Source organism: Rhinatrema bivittatum, chromosome 5, assembly GCF_901001135.1.
Source record: "Rhinatrema bivittatum chromosome 5, aRhiBiv1.1, whole genome shotgun sequence".
NCBI lineage: Eukaryota > Metazoa > Chordata > Amphibia > Gymnophiona > Rhinatrematidae > Rhinatrema > Rhinatrema bivittatum.
This window is the reverse complement of record NC_042619.1, coordinates 345,278,283-345,304,030: the sequence shown is the minus strand read 5'-3', so window position 1 is coordinate 345,304,030 and position 25,748 is coordinate 345,278,283. Positions and strand designations below refer to the sequence as shown.

At 41.7% G+C, this 25,748-nt stretch overlaps 2 protein-coding genes across 2 annotated transcripts; one reads left to right on the top strand and one right to left on the bottom strand.

The window, feature by feature from the left end:
• Nucleotides 1-4,859: 4,859 nt before the first annotated feature.
• Nucleotides 4,860-8,498, bottom strand: ZIC2 (Zic family member 2). The gene is given in 4 exon segments (XM_029601863.1): nt 4,860-5,102; nt 5,531-5,694; nt 7,384-7,453; nt 7,455-8,498. Coding segments are annotated over 4 exon segments (1,410 nt in total). The 5' UTR covers nt 8,388-8,498.
• A 9,869-nt stretch (nt 8,499-18,367) lies between these two features.
• Nucleotides 18,368-25,547, top strand: ZIC5 (Zic family member 5). The gene is made up of 2 exons (XM_029601862.1): nt 18,368-19,460; nt 23,600-25,547. The coding sequence occupies exons 1-2, from the start codon at nt 18,368-18,370 to the stop codon at nt 24,040-24,042; spliced, it is 1,536 nt and encodes a 511-aa protein (XP_029457722.1). The 3' UTR covers nt 24,043-25,547.
• Nucleotides 25,548-25,748: the final 201 nt, after the last annotated feature.

The following is a 25,748-nucleotide window of genomic DNA, read 5'->3' as shown; positions in this document are numbered from 1 at the left end:
TTTTGACTAAAGCATTTCGTTTCAAAGTTTAAGCAATGCGATTTCACCTTCGTGAAAAAATCTGAGCCTCAGCCTGCTCTATGAGTTTTAGGTAAGTATAAGAAATCCTCCTGGAAAGAATCCAAAGAACATTTTCTGCTGTTGCTGAGCGTGTTGGGGGGGGGGGGGGTGGAGGGTGAACATAAAATATTCAGGTTCTACCACATCAATTACAATTGAATTTCCAAAAAATATAATTAGGTTTGTGATTGCAAGATGAATCCATAGGTTGATGCATTTCGGTAAGTGTGAGCCATGGCTGCCAGTTTTTGATATCCTTTCTGGTATTGTAAGTGTCCGTGCAGCTCCAGAAGGGATGTGCCAGGTATATGGAAACCAGGGATTATCTACAACAAGCTGCGCATTCTCATCTCATTCCATTGAGTTTCTGTTCATCTACAAATCTTTTCCCCTCATTTTTTTTCCGCAAAGACTCTTGCCATAAATATTCTGCGGTTCTGTAAGATGGTAAGGAACAGTGAAACTATTAAATGAATTCTGTAAGAAATGTAATCAATAATTTTGTAACAATTTCCAGCGAACAATTGCGAGACATTAGCATTCTTACTTATTGGGTTGCATTCCTAATAAATTGATATTTAATTAAGTGAGTGATGTGGTACTTGCTATTTATTAGATACAGTATTCTGGGAAAGACAGAAGGAATGATTTTGTTGAGATTAAGACTGGATAATTTGGCCTCTTTGGTTCTGAGACAAGCCTTATATTTCTATTAAATGCCTTGTTTCAGAACGTATTAATATTTAATGTAGGAATTCACTCATGAGATTTGTGTACTGAAAAATCATGAATCTTAATTATGATTACAGGTTGTTAATGGTATAGATTAAGTAACATTCAAGTAAATCAATATGTCATAGAAATGTGTGAAATGTTCCGATTATTAAAAACTAATATTTCAGGCATAATCAGGACAGGTTTTCCTCCTGGAGAAATTCATAGCGAGTCTTATTGTTAAAGGACGTTTACTACAGCCATACACTAGGGCAAAGACTTTAATATTATATATATATAATATTATAATTATATATATATATATATATATATATATAATTATAATATTATATATTATAATTATATATATAGATATATATATAATTATAATATATAATATATATATATATATATATATATATATATATATATATATATTAATGTATATTAATGTATGCTGTCCTGCACTTTCAAACGATGATAGCTAATTCCATGTTAAGACTTTTCTTCATTCTCTTTGGGATGAAACTTGCAATCCGATGTGAAAAGTGCGGTGCAATGGCCAATGGTGCCTTTCTGTTTGGGATTAGTACTGCAGGAAAACAGAAGGAAAAGGGCTGGGATGAGTGGGGATGGAAAGGGAAGGCTCAGGGGAGCTCAGCCTGCTTCCAGCAGTGGAAAGTTTGGACTGAAAGCTGCAGGATTGCTCTAGGAGCGGAGAAACTTTAAGGATCGCTCTTCCACCGACGCGCAAAAAAAAAAAAAAAAGCGCGCAAGCTGGAAACCCAAATAAGAGAGAAACAGCTGGACTGTGGGTCTGAGAAGGAGGAAGGGAAAAGTCTGTATCAGGGTCCAAAGAGTTACGGGTCATACTGTAAACGGATCGGTCTGAGAGCAGTTCAAATTATCAGCCCCCGGTAACCCCAAATGGAATAAGTTTTAGAAGGAAATCATTGAAACGCATCAAATAAAATCGATGTCCATTATTGTTAAAAAACAAATTCACTGTGGGCTGGCGCTGAGTCCTGGGAAAGCGTTGCACTTATTATTGAAGGGGGGGGGAGGGGGAGAGAGAGAAAGAGGGGGCTGGGGGCTGGGGGCAGACAAATTCAAGTTCAAGTTCACGGCTGGTCCGAGCTGAAAAAAAAAACCTCACTTTCATGTCTTTTCTTCCCCAAGGCCCCCGCGAGGAGCCATTTTGGTTATGCAGGGTGGGGGAGGGAGGGCGCGGGAGAGGATTTTTTTTTTCTTCCTGGTTTTTTTTTTTTGTTATTTCAAAATAATAGGAAAGATTCAGCCCAGTGTTTTAGATGAGAAATTGAATCCTGCTTTCATAAAATCCTCACACAGGAGAGTCATTAGAAGGAAACGAAACAATACTACCCCCATCTAAAAAGATGCTTTTGTAAGAATATTTTATCCCACATAAAATAAATTAAGTGAAACAAGAACAGTGTTCCCAAAAAGCAGGTCTTGTTTAAATGTAGAAATTCTTTTGGTCTATTTCAGCAGCTGGAATTCAGTAACTTAGATGGATCCTTTGGGTATCAAACCACAACAATACTCTCCTGGGCGCTGAGACTCAGCAGTCCTATAAAGCAACTGGAAAAAAAACCCCAAAACAAAACATTGAGGTAGGGAAGAATTCCTCTCATTTCTTGGGTGTTTGGTATATTCAACTTCCCAAAAGCAGCATCGCATTTGTTGGGCCAACAAATGAAAAAGAGCAAAACAGATTGAGTGAGCAAGTCTATATTTTGGCTTATTGAACTTTAAAGAAGCTGCTTGTCCTGCTTCTTAGACAAGTATTTTGGTTTACATAACAAAACGTGAATAAAACTTCCAGAGGACAGAACTGGCTAGGAATATTTTTAGCGCTAAAATAAGGTGCGCAGCAGATAATGTTTAACAGAAAAAATAAAAAAAATACCTATGCCAAGAATTTCAACGCGAAATTTCTAATACCCCCCCCCCAAGCATATCAAAATAATGCAATCTAAATTTAAATATAGCAGAATGGTATTATCCAAAAATACATTTGCTTTTAACAGTCGTTTGATTTCTTCAGGCTCTCTAATTATGAGGTTTGAATTAATACTAAGGGTTGGAAGACTGGACCCAATAAAATCAGTTCCTGTCAAAGCTTGCCTTCATACAGTCACATAATAGCAAGGCACTTTTTGGAAGGGGAGTTATTTGTGTTAGTCAGGGCCGATATCGCTTAAATGTGAAAGGTAAGCAAAGCTAACCCTTACAGACTATTTTAATCCCGTGTCATTTTTTTTTTTTTTTTTTTACACTTTTTGGTGCTTCACCTTTCCAGGATCCAGAATAACTCGAAAATGGGAAGGAATGTGGTGAACTGACCTTAGCAAAGTGTCTCAGCTTTCTGTACATTTTCTCTAGAAACTTTGCAACCACAATAGGGCGCTAGCAGCCCTTTTAAAGTACCACCATGATTCCTCTCTTCCTGCTCTTTGTATCAAGCAGCTAGATATTCGTTTAAACATCTCGGATTTTTTAATGCGGTGCAAGGAGCTGAAGATATGTTTTGATTTGCAAATATTCCCATAAAAAAAAAACCACAGCAATATATATAGTTAGCTGATCTGTTTACTCCCGCAAAAAAAAAACAAACCAAACAAAACCTGTAACACCTTTTTAGATATCTAAATACATCTTGGTATCATGTGTCAAACCCCGTTTTTTTCCTGCAAAATGTGTACTATTTTTTAGGCTTCTAAGGTCTGTTTACAATTAATCTAAAGTAAAGATTGTATATCATCTGTTTAATGGGCTATAAAAACAGAAAATATTTAGGAATTTAAGATCTAAAAAATAAGATTTAAGATCTAAATCTTAGCACTACAGTGACAAATTTAAAGGAAAGATTTGTAGTTCTATATTTGGATGCCATAAAAATAGCTGAGCTTCCACAATGAATAAAAAAAAGCACTAAAACAGTCTTTCAGTATGTTTATTTTTCATTGAAAAGGAAAGACAGAAAGTGTATTTGTTTGATTTTCAGTTCTTCCTTGCTTGCTTTTTTTTTATTTTGGGATTTGCACTGCACCAAGCCTTTTTTAAAATGTATATATAAAAAAAGAATCTGTACATGTAGTTTCAACACATTTTATTATATTTCTGTATGCATTACTCTCAAACACATCACAAGAAATGATGAAACCACTTTAACTTTCAAATAAAAAAAATCTGAAACAGTTTATGCGCACAATTGTACATATTTATAGTTAAGAAACATTCTTTATAAATATTGTTTCCTCTTTAGCAAGTTAATACCATAATTTAATTACAAATGGATAAATATGGTAACGGGTATTTACAGAAGGAAGGGTGTTATTACAGAAAAGCTACGGCACAATGTTTATTTTTCCCCCCACAATCTTCTGAACAGTAACAAACTGAACTTGCAAAAACCACTAAAACACCACAAGTCAACCCAGCTAACAGAAAAAAATACATTCACAAGGTTGTTGGGTAAAATGTCTGTTGTATGGCGGAGAAACAAAATTGTAGACTTTGGCTCGGCTTTCCCCCCAGTCTCCATACTCGCATGAAGTTTACAATCAAGCTGAATATTTTTTTTCTTTAATAAAAAAAAAACAAACAAAAAAAAAGAACACAATATTCAGGATCACAATACAAAAGAAAACAATTTTCCACGTCATTTTTAGTTCAGCCATAGGAAAGAGAAAGTTCGCCTTTTGAAATGAAAATCCGTAGATGAAGCCACCGTTTGTTTCCACACCAAAAAGTATCCATTAAAAACCTTTCCCACCCTTGGTAAGAAGTCCTTCCTGGAGATAAGTTTATTGGAGAGAGAGTCTGAGGCTGGGATGAGCCAGGGTTTTAAAACGAATTCCTTAAAATAAAAAATAAAAATGGATAGTGTCTTCTCTTCGTGCTTATCATTTCGTGATAATTACTTGTTAAATCCTTCCTGGTAAAAAAATAAAAAATAAAAAAAAGTGCGGCCTTTCCCATTCAGGTGGAAAAAAAAAAGCGGTGTAGAGCGGATGAAGGGAGGCCCGGGGGCTGGCCCGCCCCCTCCCCCCCTCCCCCCCCTAGACGTACCACTCGTTGAAGTTGGAGGCGATGCCGCCGTGGCCCGCTCCCCCGCTGCCAGCGCTGTGCACCGCCGACGCCGCCGCCGCCGCCGAAGCCGCCGCCGCTGCAGCCGCCGGGGACAGGTTGGGGTTGCTCGGGTTTTCCGTGCTGGGGGACACCAGGCCCGGAGGGGTGGACGATTCGTAGCCGGAGCTGGCGGCAGGGGACGATTCCGAGCCTTGGGGGGAGGACTCGTGCACCTGGGGGGGGGGGGGGGGTAGGGGAAGGGTGAAGAAGAGCACAAGCACAGCCTGGCGTTAGTTCTCTTTGTTGTACGGGTGACAAAAAAACAAAAAAAAGACAACAACGTTTCGCTGCTATTCCCACAGCTTCTGAAATCTACCCAAGCGTTGCACTTCTCCATCGCTTTCCAAGCCCCCCCCCCCCTCCTCCAGTCAGAAATACTGTCCCAGCGCAGCGCTGCATTTCTGCTTTCCAAAGAGAAACCTTTCCATTCCAGCGTTAGAATAAGCTGGGCAAGTGTTTTTCAACTCATTAAGCTCAAAATAGAATTTAATAAACCTCTCTTATAAGATGATCTAAAAAAAACCCACACACAAACCAAACATGAATAACTCTTAGGGGGGGGGAGGGGATGTCAGCTGGGAAGGGAGAAAAGCAAGGCTACCTTCATGTGTTTTCTCAGAGAGCTGGGGTGAGTGTAGGACTTGTCGCACATTTTGCACAGATAGGGCTTATCTGACGTGTGGACGTGCATGTGCTTCTTCCTGTCGCTGCTATTGGCAAAGCGTCGGTCACAGCCTTCAAATTCACATTGAAAAGGCTTTTCCCCTTAGAGAAAAAAAAAAACCAAAAAAATCAGGACTTGGTTAATGCAAACATTCAACCTAACCGGCAAAACACGCTATACGACACTACAGGGCCTTATTCAATAAAAAAAAACAAACATTTTCAAGGCCACCGAAGAGGCAAAGCTCTTTTTTTTTTCCCCCACATAAGGCCCACTTTTCTAATAATAATAAAAAAAAAAAAAGCCAAAGGAATATTTTTCTCATGCTCTTTTTATAATGACTTCCAGCAAGCAACCACTCTGAACAAAAGATGTAAAATAAAGTTCACTATTACTAACAAAATGTGGCTGTAAAATTACTTAAAGATAACGACTTATTTCATGACTGAAAATTCAACAGAAAGAGCTGCATTTTTTGCAGGGCGCTTTTCTCTCTCTCTCTCTATATATTTTTATTTTATTTTTTTTATGTTTTTGCGGTAGTCAAAAGTAAAAACGGTCTGAAAATGAAAAGGCATCTCCTCCATTTCAATATATAAAGCCTCATGCTAATGGTTGGCCATTAGCAAACGATTCCAGAGGAGCTGTTTGTTTTTCTGCTTCTCGTAGACCATTTGAGATGACCACAAAACCTTCCAACTGCCCACTTAGAGTTTTAAACAAAATCAGCCCCTGGCCGGTTTTCAAGAAGCTCTGCCTTAATTTAAAGGTGCGATAACTCAACTATCGCCCATTTGGTGGGAAACTACTTCACAATAAGTTCCATTAGCACCTAAACTGTTTTGAAGACATCTGTGCAAACACAATGACTCAGGAGCGGGCATTCCCTGCAAAGAAATACATTTCTAATTTTAAACCTTGTTAAAAGCTCGTCTCACACCTACAATTAAGCTTAACACTTGAAACAACAATGGGTCTTCTGATTTTATCCCTTCCAAGTCAATATTTATAGTTGAAGTTGCTAAAAAAAAATAAAAAAATAAAAAAGATAAATAAAATGGTTCTCGTGTCGAAATCAAAGTGAAACCTGTGAAGAGATTCCCGAGGCCCCGAAAGCCAAATGTACAATGCAAGCCATACACGCACACATATGTTTTTGAATCCCCTAAAAGATCAGAATGCCAAAAAAAAAAACCACATGCTGGTTTTCCAACAAGAAATCTGTACAATTTGTCTGCGAGTACCAGTAAATTAATAGTACATGAGGTACTAGGGATGCTTCGGTTCTGTTACCGTTCATCTCAACGCGTTTTACAATCCTGAAGCATCGTCTTCCTCCCCCCCCCCTATTTGCCCTGATTTATGAGTTTCGTAGTTAACCTAATTTATTAAAAAACAAAACAGAAGTTGGAAACCACACTTTTGTATTAAATAAACTAAATTCAAACAAACTCTTGTTTCCTGATCGTCTAATATTTTTACATAAGCAAGGAGTTTTTAAGATGGCTAACAAAACTTATTTTAAAATTGAAATCCATCTATATAACTATATATCTATGGTATCTGGAAACCTCCCAGTCGTTAATGCAGTATGCGTCCGGAAAGTGAAACTGCAAAACCGTGTGCAAACATCTTCTCACACAGGGCAGCTTTTCCAACGCGCAGCGACCGTGCCCGGGGACCGCAGAACGCAAGGAATCCCCTAAGCAAAGCGGGCGCGGGCGCTCCGCGGCGGTGCGGAAAAAAAGGCGACAGCGGAGCCGGCGAGTAAACAAACACAAAAAAAATACCTGTGTGGGTCCTTTTGTGGATTTTGAGGTTCTCGGAGCGGGCGAAGACCTTGCCGCAGCCGGGGAAAGGGGCAGGGGAAGGGCTTCTCGCCCGTGTGCACGCGGATGTGGTTGACCAGCTTGTACTTGGCCTTGAAGGGCTTGCCCTCGCGGGGACACTCCTCCCAGAAGCAGATGTGGTTGCTCTGCTCGGGGCCCCCGACGTGCTCCACCGAGACGTGCGTGACCAGCTCGTGCATGGTGCTGAAGGTCTTGTTGCAGCTCTTCTTGGGGCTGCCCAGCTGCTCGGGGTCGATCCACTTGCAGATGAGCTCCTGCTTGATGCACTGCTGGCGCATGTAGCGGAAGAAGGCGCCCGGGTGGTGGTGGTGCGGGTGGTGCGCGTGGTGGTGGTGGTGGTGCGCGGCGGCCAGGTTCATGCCCATGTTCATGGCGCCGTACTGGTGGTGGCTGTAGGCGTCCGTGCGGGGGCTGGCCACCTGGCGGTAGGGCTCCGAGCGGCCGAAGACCTCGCCGGGCAGCCCCAGGCGCATCTGGCCGCCGTTCAGCACGGCGGGGCCGGCGTGCTGCTCGTGGAGGCCCGGGAAGAGCAGGTGGCCCTGCGCCTCGCCGTGCGGGTGGTGCAGCGCGGCCGCCCCCGGCCCGAAGAGCCCGTGCTGCCCGCCGGCGGCGGCGGAGGCGGCCGCAGAGTCGCCGAAGCCGCGGCTGCGGTACAGGAAGTCCCGCGGCGAGTTGAAGGGCGCCCCGGAGGAGTAGGCGGCGTGGGGCGCCAGGGCGGCCGCCGGGTAGCCGGCAGCCTGCGAGCTGAACGCCGAGCTCTGGCCGGGGGAGAGGTCGTGGGCCCCGGCCGGGTTCAGCTTGAAGGCGCCCATGTGCGAGTCCACGAAGCCGTTGGGCGCCAGGCTCAGCTCCCGCTCCTGCATCTCGGCCGCCGCCGCCGCCGCCGGGTGGTGCCGGGCGAAGGAGCCCAGGGACGGGAACTGCGGTCCGGCATCCAGCAGCATCGTCCCGCAGCCCCCGCTCCGAGCCGGGGAGGGGGAGACCGCGGAGCCAAGAGCGGGAGGGTAAAGGGGGAGGGGGCCCGATGTGGTCTGGAGAAGCCTCCCGTCCGGCCAGAAGTGGCCAAAAAACAAACAAAATTAAAAAAAAAAAAAAGAGCCCAGGTGCAGCAGAAAGTCAGGGGCAGAGTCCGGGGCAGAGGGGCGCGGGGAGCCCTCGGCCGCCCGCCTCCCGGCTCATGGCTCTCCGGTGCCGCTGCGAGCGAGCGCGGGCTCGGGGGCCCCCGGCTGTCGGGATCGGATGACAGCGCCGCTCCTTGCTTTTCTTTTAAGTTGCTGCTGAGGATGATGACGGTGGGAGGGAGGGAGGGGAAGGAGGAGGAGGAAAGAGGAAGGGAGGAGGGGACAGGAGAGAGAGAGGGGGGGGGGTCAAAGAGAAGCCATAACAACGACGAGCACCCCCCCCAAAGCGAGCCGGAGCCGGGGAACGGGACTCGGCCAGGCAGGGAGCTCCTCTCTCTCGCCCGCGCTGCAGCTCCCTCGCCGCGCTCTGCGCTCTCTGGCAGCGCCGCTCCCTACGCCCCCTTTAACAGCAGCGCGGTCATTCTCCCGGCCCGCTCTGATTGGCCAGGCGGCGCCGCTCCTTCCCGGCGTGCCCCTGGGCTGGGCTAATGGGCGCGCGCTCTGCCTGCCCCCTCCCTCGCGGGGCCTGAGCGCCCGGGGGCCCCACCTACCCCGGCCCAGAGGGGCCCGCACCCCCCCAACTGAACAATGGCAAATTGGGGGGGGGGGGAGAGGCGGGATGCGCGCGTTGAGTAAACATCCCGGGTGAGATCTTTCCCTCCACCGAGGAAAAGAAAATAATAATCCCGAATCAAAGTGAAGCGCTCGTCTGGCCATCCTCGTCATCAAACAAGTGAAATAGTTAAAAAAAAAAGAAAACAAAATGGTATTAAGCAGCGGAATAACAAGAGGAGCAGCAGCAAACAGGATGAGAGAGCGCCCGGGCGCTGCGGAGGGAGAGCCAGGGTTAGCAGGAGTGGGGAATCTGCACTGAGCATTGCGCGCACAGAAATCCTCTCTCGGCGCACTGCGCTCTTCTTTCCCAAAACTAGTCTTTAAAGAAGGTTTCTTTTTTTTTTTTTTTTTTTTTTCTGAAGGGACATGAAAGAAAAGCCGCGACAAACAACTCCCTTTCCCCTCCCCCAGCAGTTCAGGGATCTCCATTCTCCTTTTCTGCTTTTGTGTTTGTTTTTCGGCGACTGGGAAAAAAAAAAACCAAAAAAACCCTCATCGTCTTGGGGGCCCGCGGCGGACAAGCAGGGTTTATGTTATTTATTTTTCTAAGAATTTCCGACCTTCGGCATATTTAAAGCACAAAATGTAAGCTGGAGTCAGGTTTCTGGAGCGCAGCGAGAGGAAATCAGGCCGAGTTTAAGATTTGTACGAAATTACAGATTGCACAGAGAGGTTCCCTCCGTGTCCTGCATTACGCCCATAAAATAACTCACACAAGTGGAGAAACTAAAGACATTTATGCTGCTATTCGGGGGCTCTATATATTGATCGCTAAGGACAGATAGAGGTTATAGGTAGATAAGAGGTTTTTGTTTTGTTTTGGGGTTGTTGTTTTTTGTTGGGGTTTTGTTGTTGGGTTTTTGTTTTTTTTTGCAATAACGGGAGACATTGATTTCCGATATAAAGCCACTATCGGTCTGCTTCTTTTCATTGCTGTCTGTTTTCCTCAAGCAGCCGGTTAAATACACAAATGCCAGCCGTGCAAGAAAAAAGGCCACGCTTGTAAATATCACTTTTGTGTTACGTTGATTAAAAAAAAAAAAAAAAAAAAAGGCACCGCAGTGCTTTGGATTTCGTAGCTTGTGAAACTTCACTCTGTCCACATATATGCAAATAAAATACATTATTCTTTCTAAACATGACACCACCTTTTCAAATACCGCAGCCGTCCAAATCGACCCTTATTAAGAATGTGCTTGTATATGGCAGCTTGTTAAACTTTGCATGAAAAATACCCATATTCTATATTCTGTTCGTTGTAATTTAATCTTGTTTGTCGTTGTCTGAATAGATCCAGGCTTGCATTGGCTTCTCTTGCTTTTCTAAATACCTACAATATCTGAATGCTTTCAAGTGGCTGAAAGGTTAAACCAAAATAAAAGAAAGCAGATTGGAGAAAGAATGATATTTGCCTCTCCTATATTCATAGATACATATATATATATATATATATGTATGTATGAATGTATATATATATATATGTATGTATATGTATGTATATATATATATATATATATATATATGTATGTATGAATGTATATATATATATATGTATGTATATGTATGTATATATATATATATATATATATACATACATATATATATATATATGTATGTATATATATATATATATATATGTATGTATATGTATGTATATATATGTATGTATATGTATGTATATATAAATCCGTAATCTTGCATATCTGTAAAATCAATGAAGTTGCTCCCTCGCATATGCTAATTTACAATTAAATGGTTTTTGAAACATAATACGTTACATAGGGTAGCAGGGAGTGTATTAAACAGTTCTGTCGAGAGTATATCCACATTTATTTATTTTATTTTTTTTGGCAAAGACGTATTTTTGTCTTTTCTGTTCTTTGTTAGGAAAAAAAAACCCCAAAATGCCTACCTTTCTTTCTTTTTTCTCTGGCCTTTACCTTTTTTCCCCCCACATCACCCTGCAGCTCCAGCAGGCTTGAGAGGTAAAGTTTGGGGCGAATTCTCTCGGTGCAGCCCCGGGCTCTGGAGGCTGGGCGCGCGCTCTCTCTCTCTCCTGCTCTTTCACGGTCCCGGCTCTCCTCTCTCACTCACTCACTCTCTCTTTCAGGGTCCCGGCTCCCCTCTCTCTCTCTCTCTCTCACTCACTCTCTCTTTCACGGTCCCGGCTCCCCCCCCTCTCTCTCTCTCTCTCACTCACTCTCTCTTTCACGGTCCCGGCTCCCCTCTCTCTCTCTCTCTCTCTTTCACGGTCCCGGCTCTGCTCTCTCTCTCTCTCTCTCACTCACTCACTCTCTCTTTCACGGTCCCGGCTCTGCTCTCTCTCTCTCTCACTCACTCTCTCTTTCACGGTCCCGGCTCCCCTCTCTCTCTCTCTCACTCACTCTCTCTTTCACGGTCCCGGCTCTGCTCTCTCTCTCTCTCTCTCTCTCTCTCACTCTCTCTTTCACGGTCCCGGCTCTGCTCTCTCTCTCTCTCACTCACTCTCTCTTTCACGGTCCCGGCTCCCCTCTCTCTCTCTCTCACTCACTCTCTCTTTCACGGTCCCGGCTCTGCTCTCTCTTGCTCTCTCTCTCTCACTCACTCTCTCTTTCACGGTCCCGGCTCTGCTCTCTCTCTCTCTCACTCACTCTCTCTTTCACGGTCCCGGCTCCCCTCTCTCTCTCTCTCTCTCTCACTCACTCTCTCTTTCACGGTCCCGGCTCCTCTCTCTCTCTCTCTCACTCACTCACTCTCTCTTTCACGGTCCCGGCTCCCCTCTCTCTCTCTCTCTCACTCACTCTCTCTTTCACGGTCCCGGCTCTCCTCTCTCTCCGCAGGAAACAGAGAAGCTGATCCAAGTTCAAAGTCAAGTCCGCCGACCCTTCTAAGAAGTGCTTTATTTCTCTGCAAACCGCAGAACCCTTTCCCCAATGTCAAAGGCTGAAAAGCGAGGGGGGGTGGGAGCACTGCAGTGGCTTTTCTTGGGCATTGCCCGAAATGCAGACTTAAGCCCTTTCTTTAGAAACAGGACAGGGGGACAGGCAGGCTCCGCTATATAAACTTGTGCTACTGAAATACACATTTTATTTTTTTTTTCCCCATCAGGTTTCAGGAAGTGCACGTAGTGTCACCACTACAGCAGCCTACAGTGGGTAAACATTTTCCCTCTTTGTCTGTTTACAGAAACTGTTTTATTATTATTATTATTATTGTTGTTCTGCTTTGACTGCTAAAACTTGTGTTTAGGGGACTAGCAAGTGAGATTTTTCTTGTAGCTTTGGGTGGGATTTTTTTTCCACCCCCCTCTCCCCTTGTATTGGTTTGCAATGTTCTTTCTTAGATTAAAAAAAAAAGAGAGAGAGAGAGAGAGAGAGAGAGCCACGAGGTTATAGTGGTCAGCGTGGCAAGGGATATAGAGAGGCAGCACTTTCACCACCTTATTAAAAAAAAAATAATAATACTGCCTTATTGAAACTTAACCTTATCTCCTCTATTTTTCTCATCTGCTCGCCTGTCTGGAATGGAAATGCGATTTTGGGGGGAGATGCCGGGTAGTTTTCTGGTTTCAGGATATATCCTAGCAAGAGCTGAGACTCAGGCTGCCTTTTTAAAACCCGAGGACTCACTTTCTCCCGCTGCCTGGGCCACAGACACTCGTAAACTCAACAAGATCATCATCGGGATATTAGGTTGCAGGTTACCTTTGATTTTCGCCGGTCCTGGCCAATTTTTTTTTTTTTTTTTTTTTTAGGCCGTTCGACCTCTGACCCGTGAAAGACCACATGTGTCGCGGCGTAGCCTCCTCCTGTAAAACACAACTTAGGAACAAAAAGTTCTTTGTGAGGAAACGGGGAACTGGTGAAAATCCCGGCGAAAGTTACAACTGTTTAAATCCCATCTCTTGAAGCCCCCCTCCTCATTGTTTCAGCTACCAGAAGGGGTTCATTTATTTAATGGCGTTAGGATGAGCGTTGTAATTATGGCAAAACTCGGTGCACCTATATGAATTAAAACACTGATCTTTATTTTTAGAGACGGAAAATCACTTTTCTAAATAATGAGGACTTAAACATTAGGAATGTTTAACGCAACTTAATTTTATATAATTATCTTTGCTATTTTTTTTTTATTTAAAACTACAAGGAGAAAATGACTTTCTACCGGTTGTTTACTTTCACGAAACGTATTTGGAAAGTAAGCTCGTACAGATGAGCTGTGGCAAAAGAGCTACTTTCTAGTAAAGCGGGTTAGTGTTTCCGTAGACTTTGTAATGCAATTTATGCTGTCATTCATAAATAACTATGCCATATGTTAACCATGTTGCTTATCCAAGTTAACCTGTCAAGGTGTCGTTTATCTCGACAGCGATTTAAAAGTTGTGCTTAAAATGCAATAATAATAATTAAAAAAACAAACAAACCCCAAACGACAGAAATGATTTTTAAGTTTTCAAAATAAATTGTCTTGCCCAAAGAGATTCATTATAAAATGCCTAATTTATTCAAAGACGATCTTCCACTCTGATAGGGAAAACGCCGTAAAACATGGTTCTATCAAATACAATACAGAATAATATTTAAGACAATTTAGACTGTAAAATTTGACTACGCGCATATAAGTAATTAAAAAAAATATATTGTTCTATAAAAAATGAAACAACAATGGAATCTCATTATGCCTGGCTATTTATCTATGACAGATAGAAAAAACCAAAAAATGCACTATGCATTTGCTTATGAAAGAGAAAGCATAGAAAGTTTGTATTTGCAATGTAAATTACAGCTAAAATTTAAAACCAATAGCAACAATATCACAGGGAATGCATAATATATAAAGATATGTCAGACATTGCAGTATCCTCCAGTCTATACATAGGATCTAAACTGAATTATCTCTACTGCTCCTTAAAGTTAGTACTTCCGAGTCACACAAAGTAAACAGCCAGTAATCTAAACTCTCTTGGTTTACCAGATTTACATTTCAGACATCATAAAGCATTCCCATTGTAGTCTATTTATATTCCATACACGTCCTGTTTATGGCAACAAAAAGTTATGTAATCTGATCTCAAAACTAGGAAAATCAAGAAAGATAAAAATAACAGAATGCAAATCGTGTAACTTATCTGCTAATTCCATTTCAAAGCTTAATGTATAGGAAATGCTTTATAGTTTTCCAATAACATAAGTGGTGAAGTCGTTTGGGATCAATATGCGAGAGTCTTAACTTTAAATACAAATAGGAAATTTTTGACTTTTATCTTAGCATAATTGAAATAGATCTGTGTACTAATACTTGTGCCTGTGTCAGGTCTATTTTTAATTATTCGAATCCGGGACTCTGATGGGCTGATTTAGACTATTGCGTGGAATGTTTGCACTTCAAGCTAAGGTATTTACCATGGATTTGAACTCTACAAGGATTCATTCACCGGTCAAAGTAGCACTGTATTGTGTCCGGAAGGATATGCAATTAAATATCTGAACTGATCTTCAGCTTCATGACCATATTTTGCTTAAGCAGATTCCCGGATGACAGACCTTTTTATTTTTCCCGATCCGGCCTGTAAAAAAAAAAAAAAATGGACTTTAGAGGTACCACGTGTAATATGGTTCTTTTCATGATCGCTTCAGTGAATTACTCCATTCGAGGTCTTTCTCCTGGACCTAAACAATAACAAGAAAACTGTAAACAAATTACGCTAAACAGCCAGGAAGTGTCCAATTCACGTTCCTGATAGTCTAATAATGATCTGTGTCAGAAGAAAAGAAACATGTATCTGTTCAATAATTAAGGGCATGCAATGAAGCGTGTGTGCTAGATTTTCTGTGACTACAGATTTACAAGGAGTGAGGTAATGGAGCGCGGACTGCTCCAAAGGACAATCCTTTACACCCTGATAGTGCTCAGTGATACCAGCAATGCTTTAGAACACAACCTACAGGGATTTTATGTAACCTGGTAAAAGATGATCAGTCAAAACCTAGATTTTTTTGTTTCTCTCAGACTTTGTACCGTTGTCTTTTCACATTTTTTTTTTTTTTTTTTTTTACAAATAATGTCTTTATTTGTTGTGTACATAGTAGTATTTTCCAGAAGTGTATTCCAGTTTTACAATAGCTTATTTTACAACATACAACTTTAGAAGAAAATACATTTTTTGCAGATATTTTAAGCCTACATTTCCAAATATCCAATACTGTCACCTATAAAATATAAAAATAACTCTACATTTTTATAGGTTAGCAGTAGAAAACGCTTTTGATTTCTTCTACTAGGTGTTGCAGTGTTGTGTATTGATTAATTTGATTTGATTGTTTCGTTTTTCTTTGTTGACTATTATGATAAACTAATTTAATGCCAAGTAAATTGTATTAATTACCAATACCTTTATGTTTATATTTATGAAAAGTCATAGTTACCAATGCTTTACCTCTCTCTCTGTACCAATGCTTTACATCTCTCTGTAAACACACACAAACACACACATATATGTAGGAGATATTCTTTAAGATAACATAATAAGATGAAAAATAATTACAATGAGTCTTGATTGACAATGAATTTGTGGATTTAATTCCAGATTGCATTTCTACATATCCCTATGGCTAACTGCCTTTTCTGTTTTTTTGAACATGATGACTATTTTTGCATTTCAAGAAAACGCATACCTAAGTCAATATAGAAATGTATGTTTACTTCAATCAGTACTGAAGTATCTGTATTCCCTTTATTTTAGTCTTCATAAAATGCAATTGATCTCATATGTATATGCACATATATATATATATTTGTGTTGACACTAAATCGATGACATACATATGCTTTGCTTAACAAGTGTTGTACAAGTAAGCATATACAAGATACCACATAAGATACTATTATTTACATTTACAGCTTCTCGTTTAGTTATTCACTTATTAAGCCATTACATTTCAGTAATTCAATAAAACAAAGCAGTTAGAACCTGTTAATACCCTCCCCCTCCCATAAGCATCTTTGATTGTTTAAAATTACCATTTTATTGCCTAATAAAGAGAGTAAGCAATTCTTTTAGGTCGCAACTACATTGCATTTAAAGTTATGTGAGGCTTTTTGTATCTTTGTGTATCTGCAATCTTTTCCCACTGGACTGTATTTTACGGATATAACTTTGGCAATGCAAAGGGATAATATTAGTACTGAATAGGGATTCTAATAAAACCGGTTGATGTTTAGCAGAGGTTGTTTTTTTTTCTAAATAGCGTTAACTTGGTAGAGTTTTCATTTAATTTTACAGTTTGTATTTTCTGTAGGCTCTCCAATCTGTGTCTGAAGTAAAACTGTAGATAACTTTAATCTAAATGTTGAACGTTAGGCATTCATATGAATGTTCCATTTGGGCCTTATTTGTAATACCTTGATTTTTTTTTATATGAATAAGACAATTTGGATACTATTATTTGATTTTAGATTTAAAATTGCAGAAGGATGTACCAGGCATAAATATGAATATAGGGACTTTACAGCATATTTATTTAATAAAATCAGAAAAAAAGTAATATAAACGATATTAATTGCTATTATTTACACTTTGCTAGTCTTTCATAAAATTCTATTTATAAATCTGTTTTGTAAAGAAATTTGGCAGAGCTTTCCCTACAATTCCCTTGCATACTTTCTTAACTTGTTACCCAAATTACTTTTTTAAAGCGTTAGCAGATTTTTATATGAATGTGAACAATGACAATTTTTCTTGAAACAAAATCCTGATCTTTACTCTTTCATGCGTCTGCATTTGGTACAGGATTTGGAAATATAATGATAATAGACTTCCATATAAACCTTACCATCCCTTGCCTGTTTTATTCGCTTATAAAACATTTTTACACGATATGATAGAACTAAAAATGTTCTTTTCTTCAGACAGTAGAAAGACCCTAGTTCTGAACATCCGAACTCTTTTCAGTTATCCATTCTACACTGTTGTAATTATAAAATTCAACTTAATGTGAAAAGATGTCGTTATTTCCTTGATATCTATCTAGTTTCATATTTCATCTTTCATTTAAAAATAAATAGATATAGGTGGTATATCATACAAGGATGTCTTTTAAACATTTGTAGGTGATTGGGTTATTTCAGCTGAAACTAAAAATCTTTAGCTGGGTTTTGTTATCCTTCCTGAAAGATATTGCACACTATTATGTTCTTCTCTGCTTTTGTGAGTTCTCGGAATCGCTACTACCTTACTCAGGTTTATGATGCTTGCCCATGCAATATCTGTACCTGTTCAAATTATGTTTGAAGTTTCATACTTGAATTTTTCTTTAAAAACAAAAACACAAAACAAAACAAAATAAATTGCACGTACTACATTCACGTCAGTTCCGTTTCTTGGACAAGAATTATGGTTTTATTACATAAATTCCATTGATCCCAATGACATGCTCATTGCACTTATTCATCTTCAGTCACTGCATTTGGTAATCATTTCTGAAAGAAGAGCGCTGGAAATGAGTCTAACTAAGTTCACTGCATTAATCTGTAAGAAACCTTTCACCCCACTCATGTCAATTATTTCAATAACTGCTTCAGCACAAATCAAGTGAGAAATGCCCACTTTAACAAAGCAAACAAAATAGCGCGTATCTTTCTGGGTCAGGAGACCCGAAGACCCTTGGATGTGACACTTTCCCGTACACTAGGAAGCTGCCGGGGAGCATCAGCTAGCAAGGGGGGGGGGGGGGCTGGCTACCAGAGGAGGGGGGGGGGGGGGAGGAGGAGGTGAGCCCCCCGCGGGACGGGGGGGGGGGAAGGGTTCCTGTGGCATCGCTTTAGTGCAGCTGGCACGGCCCTGGCACCCGCTCCCAGGTTCACGGGCGAAAAAAAAAGTTTCTCGGCAGGCGCAACTTTCCCCCCACCCCCAGCGGAACGGGGAGGGGAGGGGGGGGACGGCGGCGGCGTGCGTGAGGTGGCGCGCGTCCCCCGCTGCTGCTGCGCCGCCGGCCGCAGCGTCAGCCAATCGGCGCTCTCCCTCGCCTGCCAATCAGCGGCGCGCGACCAATCTCCCGGGCGCCATTCCTGAAGCGCCTGCGTCCCACAGCGCCCGGGCTCCGAGGCGGCGCGCTCTGCCGCCAATCGCGGGAGCAGGCGAGCGGGGGAAAGGGGGACAAGCCGAGTCCGGAGTGAGACAAAAGAAGTTAAAGAGCGCTTAACAATCATACATGTTCCTGAAGGCGGGAAGAGGGGGCAAAACAACAACAGTAGTGAGCCTAGATGGGCTCGAGCGCGCGCTGATGGAGCCCCCCTTGAGCAAGAGGACCCCGGCGCTGAGATTAGCGGAGCTGGCGGCGGCTCAGCCCCACGCGCACCCGGCTCTGACGGGCTTCCCGGGGCTGGGCGGCCCCCACGCGCACCTGCACCCCGGGGAGCTGGCCGGCGAGCCCGGCGCCGCCCTGGCCCCCTTCGGACCCGAGCACGTGGCGCAGGCGGGCGCGCTGAAGCCGAGCCCCTCCTCGCAGCAGCAGCAGCAGCCCGCGCACCCCGAGGCGGCCGCCGCCTTCGCCGCTCCGCAGGGCTACCCCCACTCGGGCTACGCCGCCGGCCGGGACTTCCTGCTGCGGCGGGAGCTCTCCGCCCTGCACGGCCTGGGGGAGCAGCTCCCGGCCGCCGGCTCCCCCCATCACCACCACAACCACCCTCACCACCACCACCACCACCACCCGGCCGGCGTCTTCATCTCCTCCAGCGGCACCTACGCGCCCCCGGAAGGGGGCAGCCACCCCATCTTCCCCGGGCTGCACGAGCAGGCGGCGGCCGCCCACCCCCTGAACGGGCAGCTGCGCCTGGGGCTGGCCGGCGAGCTGTACGGCCGCGCCGAGCCCTTCGGCCAGCGCCCGGAGCACTACCCGGCCCCCTCGCTGCACGGCTACGCGGCGGCGGCGGCGGCCGTCAACCTCAACGTCAACCCGGGGGCGTTCCTGCGCTACATGCGGCAGCCCGTCAAGCAGGAGCTGATCTGCCAGTGGCGCGAGGCGGAGGCGCCCGCGCGCCAGCCCTGCGCCAAGACCTTCGGCACCATGCACGAGCTGGTCACGCACGTGACGGTGGAGCACGTCGGGGGCCCCGAGCAGAGCCAGCACGTCTGCGCCTGGCGCGAGTGTCCCCGCCAGGGCAAGCCCTTCAAGGCCAAGTACAAGCTCATCAACCACATCCGCGTGCACACGGGCGAGAAGCCCTTCCCCTGCCCCTTCCCCGGCTGCGGCAAGGTCTTCGCGCGCTCGGAAAACTTGAAAATCCACAAGCGGACTCACACAGGTGGGTATTCTCTCTCTCTCTCTCTGTCTCTCTCCTTTCTCTCTTCTCCTTTCCATCCTGCGCACTCTGCCATGTGACTTTTTTTTTTTTTTCCCCTTCCGTCTCCATGAATAAGTAATAAGCTTGTAGGGCACGGTGCACACCCGAGTCTCTCTCCAATGCCAGCCGTCCCGGGTACCCCCCTCCCCATCTTAGGTCTCCCCCGGACTATCCCACTTCCCCCTTAGGACTGCAAACGCCATTCTCCCGTTGAAAGGAGAGCAAAGGACGTTTCCTGGGAGAGTCTTGCCAAGGAAAGTTTAGATGCAAGAGGAAAAAAAAAAAAGGTAGGTTGTTTTTTGGTTTTTTTGCAGGCAGGCTTCCCAGGGAGAAGATCTGTCTTCTGCATGTGCCGGGTCTCGGAAAGAAGTCACTCAAGTCTCCGCGCCCTTTCGTTTACAGGGGATTTAAACTAAAATGGGGAAACACCGACGTAAAACTGGCACCGGAATTTATGGATGCACGTAAATATTATTCCGTGGAGGATGCTTAAGGAAGTACAGTTTGGGTGATTACTTGCTTGATTTATTATGTGTTGTTCCAAGGTTTCCATCTAAAACCGAATGGCCCATGGCTGACAAGATTAAAGATTTTGTTTCCGAAATACTCCTCCAGGAAGATCTCAGTAAAACTTGCTTACCTCATTTAACTTGCAGTTTGATGGGATTTCTTTCCAGCGTTTGTATCTATAGCCGGATAATGATGATGGAAATTCTTTACGGAATAAGACTTTGAGACCGGAAGCGTGTGATTTTTTTTTTTTTTAATACTGTAGACAGAAATCACCGATTTAAAAAAAAAGAAAAATACAGTAAAATGCAAACCGACTAATTTAAAACATACAGCAAAAGCACGTGCAAAATAACTTTTACTTCTGCATGTTTTCTCCTTGGAAATTATAAATATGTTGCCAAATCATTGTTGATGGTTTCTGAGCATTCTAAGGGGAAACGTACCAAAATCTATATGTAGTTTTTATAATTCGGAACTTGACTCCGGGGCACAGGGCAGAAATTTAACTCACTAGCCTTATTATAGAGTCCTATAAACAACGATTCATTAAAAAAAAAAATGCATCAGGTATCATATGGTTTCCAATATGTTGATGTAAACATTGAAGATATAGGGGAGCAACACAACTCGCATAATTATTTTTACCAAACTGTAATTATCTCTCTCCCAAGACAATTCTAAATCGGAATGCATCTTGGATTTAAAAACATTCGTAGCAGATTGTTTTAAAAAAAAATAAATAAAAATTATGCCTCCAAATAATTTTAAGATTCACTTTTACTGCAACCAGGCATCCAAGGAGATCGTGCAAAAGGAAAGGGAGAGAGATGTGGGGGTGAGAGGGGTGGTGGAAGCACAGTCTCCAAAGATCTTGTACACCGAGTTTCTAGCCAGGGCTATTGCTTGGAGCAGGGGGCCCTGCTTCAGGCAATAGCTGTGACTCAACCCCTGAAGAACTACTACCCTCTAGTCAAGGAGAGGAGAGAGAGAGAGAGAATTTCTAGGAATTAACTGAGGACTACAACACGGAATTCTCTGGACAGAAGAAGAAAAGTACATTTTCTCATTTCCTGGCACTGGTGCTTCAGACAGGTGAATACTGGACTGGCCCTAAGATTTTTCTCATTACCTGGAGTAACTGGCATGTTTATTTTTTCATAAAGATGGTCGGGCCATTTTTTAAATACAGAAACTTATGAAAATGTGTTAGAAATATCAAATAAGGGCAATGGTTTTGCTGTGATATTTTATTGTGTAATTCCATCAAAATTTAAAAGACACCAGTTACAAATGCATAAAACATGCTGTTAAATGCTAGGTTTTGCTGATTTGTGTTTTTAAAATCATTTTAATTGATATGAACTTTTTTATTTTATTTTGCGAATGCTTTCTTAAAATATATGTAAGGATCAAATTAAGAAAGCTCCTTTTTTTTAGGCTGTTTTGTATCTATGTATAATAATTTCTCAGTGTAAAGGCACCGTATGATTCTTCCATAAACAGGGTAAATTAAGGATCATCGAAATGCTGTCTTTCCTTCAATAACTGTAGGTAAACAGCTGTATCAGGCAGCAAGAACACTACTGCAAGTGTTATTTTTTTTTCCCGCTGAATAAAATAATATTTACCGTTGTGCTATTGACGGGTCAGAGAAATCTTGTCTACAGAACCGTCGTAGTCAAGAACATTTGTTGTTTACAGGTTGTTCTGCAAGTACAGAATGGAGGAAGGTCCTTGGAAAATAAGGCGCTTAGACGGAAGCAGTCTACAAAAGGTTAAACAATGACGTGAACTCCTAGAGTGCAGGATAACCACCTAAGATCTTTTAACCTTATGTTGTGAAACTTAACCCTGAAGCAACGGGTTTTCATTTTTCATATGCTCATGGAACCACTATTTTAATGATAATAGTAAGATCTCATTCCCCAACGCCTTACCTATGGCGCCAGTTCTCTGCAAAACATCTTTTCCAGGAATAAAAGGCAGACAGTTATAAAATAAAAGCTCATCCATTTCCTGTGTTTCAAAATTTCGAAAGGATGATCATATCTCAGCTCAGATTGAAACACCCGTCATTTCCTTATTTCAGCTATCCTATTTTTGGGGAGATGGGGGTAAGAAGTGTTAACATGTATATGATACCAGATTGGCCAATTTCCCGTTGCTAATAATCTGACATTTTAAGTACTTATATATAAATATATACTGTAAAAGGATTTTATATAGATATATAATATATCTATGTGTATGGTCCTTATAGAGTATTTATTTATCAGTCTTAAACACAAAATTATATAGTCTTAAACACACAATAATGAATAAAAATAATTATTTGAGAACGTATTTGTTAAACTATACACAGTTTACTACTCTGTAGTCATACCTTGTTTTCATTGTTGTTGTTTGATAAATTACTGTTAACCACAATGGAGAGAATGTAAATAAATACTAAAGAGTATATAATGTATTAATACTCAAAGATTCTCTTGCAACACTAGGTGTTGTTGAATTACAGCCCCAAAATATTCTTGAAAGGAAATATTACTTAAGAGATTACTTATCAGATGACAAAACGTATCAGTTCTGAATAATCTATGTCCTTTGATGGAATACTAGAATACTGTAGCAAAAAATATAAATTGTACCTTGATAGGTAGTGAGGCACATTCTACTTTTTCATTAGCATATTGGACAAGTTTTCCCTTTTGCCTCTGCATTACATATATCAGACAATAGTTGAAAAGGGTTTGTTTTTTTTTTTAAAGCAGTGCTATTCTGGAAAAGTAGAAATGATGTATTTCATTAGAGAGCTGTATAAAAGGTAAATATGTGCTGGGCCAAATAATTTACAGCTTTGTATTGTTAAGCAATGCATAAAACTATTAAAATATAAATTTTTATTCACGAATTAGCCTTACTTAAGTAGATAACAGCAGTCTACTGTTGTTGTTTTTAGCAGTGTCTATTTGTTATTACAGAATATGTTGGGTAATATAAAGATGATAGATATTCTGTTATTTGAAATGTGGCCTGATTATGCCAGTCAAAATAAAACTAAAGATCTGTGTATGCAAACAGGTGTTATTGTTTTATTTTGCAAAGAAACAGTGACTGTCATTGTACAATACAAGAAACATGTTTGACAAGATATGCCAATGTTTACTGTAAATAGACTCTCAGATGACATCGTATGGAAAAGAGATGTTCACTTCCAAGAAGCATTTCATTTCCTTCATTTTGAAAATGCACGAGTACCCTGGAAAAAGTCAATGTTTGGAAAAGTATTTTTCACAGTTTACGTTTTTTGGACTTAATTTACCCTTAATACCATACAGGCCTCATGTGGGTAGAATGTTTCCATCTCCATGCTTTGCATTTCTTAAGGTGAAAAAAAAACCAACCCCTATGATGATGAAATCCCCCACGAGGACCATGGTTTGCAATGTTGTGAAACGTGCGCAAGGGTAACAGCTATGCTTCTGCAAAAGTCTCTTTATCTGTAGAAAGTATTGTGCAATTTTAATTAGTTGATTGGCGGTTTCCAAAAGCAACAATTTTAAATAATATATGTTTTTTTTTAATTTTAGGTGAGAAACCTTTCAAGTGTGAATTTGATGGCTGTGATAGGAAGTTTGCTAACAGCAGTGACAGAAAAAAACACTCCCACGTCCACACCAGCGACAAGCCTTACTACTGCAAAGTTAGAGGCTGCGACAAATCCTACACACATCCCAGCTCCTTGAGAAAGCACATGAAGATCCATTGCAAGTCTCCTCCAGCTTCTCCTACCCCAGGCTCCCAGGGTTATCCGTCTATGTGCGCCCCCTTAGATCCTCCGCTTTCCCCTGCTCAGGACCAACCTCGAGGCCGCTCTGCCACCCTTTCGCCTCAGGTCACCAACCTCAATGAGTGGTACGTCTGTCAGGCCGGCGGGGCTGCCAACCATCTCCATTCGCCTTCCAGCACTGCAGACTCCTCCGATTCCGAAGAGGACGCTTACAGGAACTCTGATAACAGAACTATGCGTTAGAAGATCAGCTGGAAACACGGAAGTACTTTGCGCATCTTTTGATGCAAGCCTAAAAGGAAGGACACCATAAACCTTTCAGTTTTTAAAAAATTTGCAATATTTATTCAGTAGAAACCTGGCCGTGTTTGTACATTTTAAAATGTAACTGAGGTTTTAGACCTTTTAATACTGCTAATCTGGACTATTTTGATAAACTACGTTTTCCATTGCAGATATGTGGAAGATTCCCAGGGAACTCAATGAACAAGTACGTTCATCAAGGTTCTCCATTGCCAATGCTAATATAATCTATTTCTTTTCCAAAAGTGGATAAGTGTTCAGTCTGGATATTGTACAAATTGACAAGGTCCTCTCCTACTTCTCCTCGTGTCCCTTCAGTTTGACACCATTCTAGAAACTTCTTTTCAGCTTCAGTAACACCTTATTCTGCAATTGTGTCCTGCTTTTAAATCAGGACATAGTGAATTTTGAAAAAAGTACAGGACCTGGATATAGCGTAATTCTTATTTACAATAATCCCCCCTGGTCTGGTTTAGATTTTTTTTTTTTTGTTTACTTTAATTTTAATTGCTGGAATACTCCCAAAATACCAGATTGTTTCCATATGCTCAATTGTAAGTTATACATTAGAAAGATATTTGAAAAGGATGCAGTATTTCTCCTAATACACCTCTATGCTTAGTATCACTGTAATCAATGATATGAAATGTGTCTGGTAAATGCTGCTATAATGAAGAATTATGAAATGATTTTTGTCAAGAGGAACTAATTCAATTAGTTCTTATTTCAAATGAATACTTCATCTTATGTTGTGTCCAGAACAGTAGTCAAAAACAGTATGTATTGCAAGAACATGATGTGCTTGACATATCAGCCAGTCTAAATTTGAATCTTTAAATCAAACGTTTATATGAGTCTGAAAAATGTACATGCTTAAGGCCATTATGTTAATTATGCCAAAGGCTCTTTATAGTCTTCTGTATAAATGTTTGATTATAGGGTACCACCAGAGAGCATATTCAAATGTTTTCTTATCCATGCTTAAAAACTGAGCATAGGGACACAATGCACTTTTACGAGGGCTATTAAAACAGAAAGAAATTATAAGTATTACATATAAATGCACAAAGCAAATATACTGAATATATTTTGGCACTTTGGCACATTCTTTGAGCTATACAACAAGGTTAGGAAGCTAGGATAAGAGATCTCAGTGCATTTCTTTGAGTTGGTACAACACATTTTACATGAAAAATGCTGAACCACAATATGTAGATCTTACAAATTTGTTAAAATCCACTGATTTAACTTCTAAGACCAGAAAGATGTGAACTGATAATTCCTTGCCCTTAGGATTTGTAGAAATTCGTTCTGTGTGCTGTGAGTGGTTGATGTAGTCTTGTCTTTGTTAATAACCTGGAATACATGTGAATGATATTATTTTGTACAGTTGAATTAATTTATTTTCAAACAAGAGATTTTTCTGGAAGAATACAGATACACCAAAGAATTATGTTGTTAGTTGTGGTGAATGTTTGTTCTTTATAATTTTGAGGTTTATAAAAATTGAATCATCCCTCAGAAAAAAATATTGATATATTTTTCAGATTAATTGAAGGAAAAATGTAATGTGAAAACAAATACTTACTGTATGATATTTCTTGTGCAGTTTGGTGAATTTTATGTCTCTCATATATATATATATC

Excerpts from the sequence above, each read along its gene's own strand:
- ZIC5 (XM_029601862.1), top strand. The coding sequence starts at position 18,368 with ATGTTCCTGAAGGCGGGAAGAGGGGGCAAAACAACAACAGTAGTGAGC. Across the intron at positions 19,461-23,599 it reads CCACAAGCGGACTCACACAG|GTGAGAAACCTTTCAAGTGT; the intron begins GTGGGTATTCTC and ends TTTTAATTTTAG.